Here is a 6,331-nt window from a genome sequence, read left to right on the forward strand (position 1 = left end):
CACTACTAAGTAATGGTAAAGGTAGAACAAGAACCCAGGTCTCCTAATTCTGGGCCCAGGGTTCCCTCTACTAGAGGATATTGCCTTCCACTCAAGGCAAGAATGGTATGCTCCACTTCTTACTACCTCCCTGTGAAAAAAATATCCCAAATAGTTTCACCTCCCTTTTCAGGCAGCTTTTCCCAATAAATACCCTATTTCCACAGGGAGAGTGTTCAAATCAGAGCAAAGTGTTATTACATACAATGTTTCCACGAAAATAAGACCTAGCCGGACAATCAGCCCTAATGCGTCTTTTGGAGCAAAAATTAATATAAGAGGGGAGGCCGGATGGCTCAGTTGGTAAGAGCGCAAGCTCTGAACAACAGGGTTGCTGGGTCGATTCTCACATGGGCCAGTGAGCTGTGCCCTCCACAACTAGATTGAAGACAACAAGCTGCCACTGAGCTTCCAGAGGGGGCGGCCAGATGGCTCAGCTGGTTATAGCATGAGCTCTCAACAAGGCTGCTGGTTCAATTCCCGCATGGAATGGTGGCTGTGCCCCCTGCAACTGAAGATTGAAAACAGCAACTGGACTTAGAGCTGAGATGCACCCTCCACAACTAGATTGAATGACAACTAGTTGGAGCTGATGGGCCCTGGAGAAACACACTGTCCCCCAATATACCCCAGTAAAATTTATAAAAAAAAATTAATATAAGATCCAGTCTTATATTAATTTTTGCTCCAAAAGATGCATTAGAGCTAATTGTCTCGTAGGTCTTATTTTCAGGGAAACATGGTAGTCAGGTAAGCTCTGAAACATTCCAAAGAATTTCAGTAAGGCATTTGGAATACGAAAAAGACCAGTTAGCAGGACAGACAGAAGATTTGAACAATGAAAAAAACAGGGAAGATTATTTTTTAAGAGATGACTAGAAAAAACAACAACAAAAACAAAGGCGAGAAAGGGACACACACAGAGATATGATCCCCAATACCTCATAATCCATTTCCAGACAAGCAAACATTGGATTTTCAAATCCAACATCTACTCCGACAACATGATATACTAAAGTGTTCGCTTTGTGGGCCTCCAGGGGAGATGAGATGGTAAGCCGGGCTGCTGCATCTCTGTTCAAGATATACACCAATTTTTGTTTCTCAATGGCACCTGCAGGAGACAAAACACAAGATTTCCAAATAGTGAATAGAGAGATTTAAAGAACAGCTATTCTCATTACAATTATTTTTTTAAAAATCACTAACAGCTAGCATGAACTCTAAAAATGTATTAACGTAGGATTTGCTACCATTACAATAGACAACATCATTTTACCCACCTAATAGGGATCGTAATACCCCACTAATTTCAAAAATTTTTAGTGTGTTCTAGATTTGATACTGGGAACCTAAACAACAATTCATAAAATTGCCAGCTTTACTCTTTCAATTAGATCTATTGATTTGGTCACTGGTGAGAGAGAGCTGCCCTCTAGAGGCCTGATCAGATACACAGAATTTCCTTCAAGACATTTGTCAGAGAAGAGACATGAATGTGAATCATCACCTCAGGCTGATGAAAGCAACCATATTCATCGTCTAATAACATAAAGTCATTTCGTTGTAGTCTCTTTGCTACAGGTAAATAGAAAAACACCTATTTCCAACTAGATGGGAAGTAGAAAAGGTATGTTAAGATTTTCCCCATTGTTTTCAAAGGAAAAGCAACTTTAAACCATGAAATGAATCCACACGTGATGGAAACTTTCCCCGGTTGTGATTTACTGCCGTACTGCAAGACCATGGCAGTGTTACCTAAACTGAGCATCTGTCACAGCCAGAGATGCATTCAATAGAGCAAGTCACTCACTAATCATAACAGCTCGCCCTTTGGGATCCACAGCTAAGAACTGGCCAGGAACAATACGGCGGCATCCACTCTTGCCGAAAGTTTCTTGGTGAATTTTCTCAAACATATTCTTAGACGGCTGGTATTCCAGGATAACAATCCGACCCGAGTCACTGCCAACCACAATGTAGTCTTTGGTGCCACCCGTCAGCCTAAAGGCCATAAGTGACCGGATTACACCAAATACTTCCACAGTTAGTAGGGTGTGTACTTTGCCAGTGTTGGGATCAGGGCGAAGCAGCTCCAAGATCTTCCCACGGGAAACAACAATTTCCTGTTGTTTTGTTCCTAGATTGCCAAAAAATAAAAGATATGAAAACTCAGAACTAATCCAAAAAGTAACCTGGATGAATCATAATGCCACTAAAGATAGATATAATTTAATGAGTTGGGGGCTCAGTATTTGAAGTTAATTTACTTTATTTGTAAAGGTACTTTTTCTAGAACTGAAATGATCTAACAAAAGTGGTATCAAATAAAAGCTTTTAAAAAGTGGTTACACAAGTTACTTCCTTAAAAACTTGTTTTTATTTTTCTAACATTTACCATCAATCTGCATTACTGAGCATGGGCCATCCATAGTATTAATGTTTAGCTTCACAAGATTAAAACTCTCCAAAGGTTCTTTCCAGTCATTTTTAAGGCTATTGTTCTAAGAAATCACATGAACATTTTGTGCAGTTTGATGCAGTGTCTCAAAGAACTTTTAAAGCTGCCATCTAAAATACATTTCACTCATTCCTAAAAAAGTTCACTTACTTTCATAACTGCAATCAACACCTCCAAATGCATAATGATCAACTTGTCCCCATCTACAAAATTCCACCTGTATGACTGGTCATCAACTTTAAACTAAATGTTTAAAATAACTAAGTTCCTCCTTCCCCATGCTCCTTCTCCGGTCTCAACTAATCTGCTATAAATATTACTATCATTTTCTCTGCCACCCAAGCTGGAAACTCGTATCCTTCACTTTCTTTCTACCCCCACTGTCAGGTCTTTACTATCTTAATGGCTTCCTATCCTATCTTATATCCTACTCTTACCCATCCCAATCCATTCTCATTTGCTCAATGCCTCCACTTACCAGGCCACCTTACTTGCCAAAGGCCGTTTGGCTATCAGATGAGATGAAGTACTCTCAAGTGCTTTGGAAACTATAATGCCTTATATAAATTACAGTGTTCTCTAATGATTAAATTTTTTTCTGTTAATTCTTAAAAAAAAGTTTGAATTTGAAAAAAATATGAAGCATAAAACTAGTAATATTAAAAATGTTATATTCAAAAGATAGTAACTGGAGACCTTACCGGAGAAGTTGCCATGAATGGCAAAGCTGATGCCAGTGGCTCGCTGCAAGGTCAAGTTATACAGGAACATGGTGGCAGCAACACGGAGCCACCCACCAGTCCACAATCCAAGTGTGGGTTATATGAAGTCAAAGCAAACTAAGAGCACATGAAAGAAAAAAAATATCAGCTGGGAACTTCTGGCTGATGGCAGAAGAAACACAGAGTAAGGCCTGCGGAGGAACAACATATTTATAATTAGTGTTTTCTACATGCCAGGCATATGCTACATACTTTGCCTCTAGTCTCACAAGAAAGCTATAAAGTACTTAATGTTAATATTCATTTTATAGATGAAGAAATTAAGGCTAAAAAATTAAATCACCTATTTGAGGTCACATAACAAGTGGTAAAAATGTTGAGCTAGGATCTGTACCATTAATGCAACAATGTATCTGCTATTTTTGTCACAGAAACTAAGTAGGTCTACCTATACTTGTATTTCAACAGGGTGTATGTGTATGTTCACAAATTTCAGAATTCAAAAGCACAGCAAAAACCTCCCTCCACCCATTTTCCTCACTGGGAAATCAATTTCACCAAGTTACATCCACCGTGTCCCTCTAGATATTTTCTGTATAGATAAGCAAGAATGTACATTAATACTGTAACTTACCCCTTTTAACTAAAGGTTGGGTACTACATATCATACACTCACATTATACTGCAATTAATGTTTTATTATTTAATCTATCTTGGCGATAGCAATAAACAAAGGGCTTTTTTTTTGTTTTACAGCTGGAGTTTTCCTCTGAATGAGTATACTGGAATTTGTTTAGCCAATACTCTACAGATGAACATTTAGGTTGTCCCCAATCTCTTATTATGAACACTGCTACATATGAACTCACTCATATATAGGTCATTTATGTGTGCATGAATATTATTTCTACAACTCATAAAAGTGAAATTGCTGGGTTGAGGGATTCCTATATCCAAAATTTTGATAGATATTGCCAAATTTTTTTCAAAGAAAGAAATCTGCCTTTCAAAGAAACTCACCAATTTACATCTCCAGCAATGTATGAGTTCCTATTGCCCCACAACCAGACCTCTGCTCATCTAATATAAAAATTGGTAATTTGGTGGTTTTCATATGCATCTCTTAATATAGTTGTATATTTGAGTGATTAGAATTTGAAATTTAAACCTACTCACAATCAAAAACTAAAACGAAACTGAATTCCTGCCACTTCAGGCGGACTCCTTAAAGGAGTACTCACTGAAAAGGTTCTTCCCATCAGACAGGACTAAAGACTGCAAATGTATATACCTCTACCACAAAATAATTACCCGAAACTTTACCTATACACAGTTGCTGCTGGAAAATAAAGAGTTAATTTTACCTCAATCACACAGAGACAAAAGCAAGGGAAGTTGAGAAATCCAAGTAATTACTGGGTAATTAATATACAAATTTGGTTTTGTTAAGAGAGAAAAAGTAAATGTCTTTATATGTAATAATCATTCCAGTACTGGGCAAAAGCAGGGCGACTAATAGAGGAAAAGATCAATCCTCCAGGCTGGAAATGGATATAAATTTTCCTATTTGAAACTAAGGAACATCTTTAACGCTATTCTAGGATCACAGGAAAAGAAAGGTATGGAGTCAAATAAAAAGGGATTGGGGGGAAAAACCTATAAGAAAAAGAGGAAACACATGCCAAAGACAAGGACACATGAACAAACATGGACACACACACACACGCACACAAAAGGGCTTAGACATTGGGAAAAGTTCCAGGGAAAGTTGTGCTCTGCTTAAAGTCGGGTAAAATAGGCAACAAATATGTTGTAATTGCTCTTAATTGAAAAGTAGCAAATGTAATTCTTAAACATACTTAAGTATCTGTACTCTGGCATCTTGTTCTAGCCATAAAATTTCAAACATAATTTCAAAGTTGCAGGTATTAACAAACAAATTCATAATGAAACGCCTATTGTGTTATTAACGTGGTCCATGTCCTAGGATTAACTATATTAAAGGTAAAGAATTGCTTTGTTTTGTTTAAAAAAGCAGAGGAAACCAAGGGCCACTTCTGAATCCCTGAAAAGTCACCCATGAAAAGCTCCCCCCAGGCTACATTTCATTCTTTATAGCTGAAGAACTCAGCCTACTACTTTCCAGTTCCTTTGTAACTAAAGCCATCCATTCCGATCCTTGGATTCATTTTCCCCAAACCTTGTTTGATCCAAGTTCCCCAACTATTCTTTTATCTTGAAAATGCACAGAAGGTGCGTTTTTGGAGGATCAGCCTAAAACTACGACAACTATGCACCAGGAGCCATCTGCGGCCAAAACCTGGTAAATTTTGTGACTTCCCCCACTTCTAACTTCTTCTATCACTTCTGTGATTACTAGAAAAAGACTGCGATTTGCTCACTCCATCTCTTCTCAAGCGCCCAATGAACATCATCGCACTTAAACTCGAAAAGTCTTCAAGACAGGATCACAGTCCCCCATTTTGCAAATAAAACCGATCAGAGGAGGAAACATGTTGACCAAGAACCAAAATGCAAATTCAAAACTGGGTCTTGGCTCCAAACCTGTTGCCGTTATTTACGCTTCTAACACGCTGGGTTTTTTTCACCTTCCCGTCCATGTGTCGTTCACTCTATCCAAGAGACATTCCTCCCACCTCTTCTCACACCTCCCACAGGTACAAAGAGACCTCAGCGCCAGGCCTCCTTCCCCCCTTGTAGACAGAAACAGGGGACAATTCCTGGTAGCCGTTTTTATGCCCCAAGCGTTCCCCTCGACCTCCTCTTTTGCCCAGACCTCTCAGGCCTAGGCTGCCTCAGAGACTCCTACCAAAAACAGCCTACCCTCCTATATGGCCGCTCTCCGCCTTTGTGGGCCCAGGGAAGCCGGGAGGCCGCTTCTTTACCCAGCAGCGGAGAGGATGGCGGAGATATCCAACGGATGCAGGGTTCCTTCAAGGCCTAAGCCACCTCCAACGACAACCCGCCCGCGTCCGCCATTAGCTCTCAAGACAGGGACCTTCCAATTGGCGCGCGGCGGAAAGAGGTTCCCAACTGGCGCCTAAATAATATATACGTAATTTTTTAATGCATTGGTCTTGCATCCTCG

The 6,331-nt window shown here is 39.5% G+C and overlaps 1 protein-coding gene and 1 non-coding gene across 2 annotated transcripts in view; both read right to left on the minus strand.

The window, feature by feature from the left end:
- Window positions 1-6,251, minus strand: part of SF3B3 (splicing factor 3b subunit 3) — a 39,189-nt gene extending 32,938 nt beyond the window's left edge. Inside the window, 4 exon segments of the mRNA XM_033127924.1 lie at window positions 981-1,153; window positions 1,853-2,179; window positions 3,202-3,413; window positions 6,067-6,251. Of these exon segments, the coding sequence (XP_032983815.1) occupies window positions 981-1,153; window positions 1,853-2,179; window positions 3,202-3,271 (570 nt within the window). The 5' untranslated portion in view covers window positions 3,272-3,413; window positions 6,067-6,251.
- LOC117035688 (small nucleolar RNA SNORD111) lies at window positions 1,479-1,558 on the minus strand. The gene has a single exon (XR_004425257.1). It is a non-coding gene; the product is annotated as a small nucleolar RNA SNORD111 (small nucleolar RNA).
- Window positions 6,252-6,331: the final 80 nt, after the last annotated feature.

The sequence above is a fragment of the Rhinolophus ferrumequinum genome, chromosome 15 (genome assembly GCF_004115265.2).
Source record: "Rhinolophus ferrumequinum isolate MPI-CBG mRhiFer1 chromosome 15, mRhiFer1_v1.p, whole genome shotgun sequence".
Lineage (NCBI taxonomy): Eukaryota > Metazoa > Chordata > Mammalia > Chiroptera > Rhinolophidae > Rhinolophus > Rhinolophus ferrumequinum.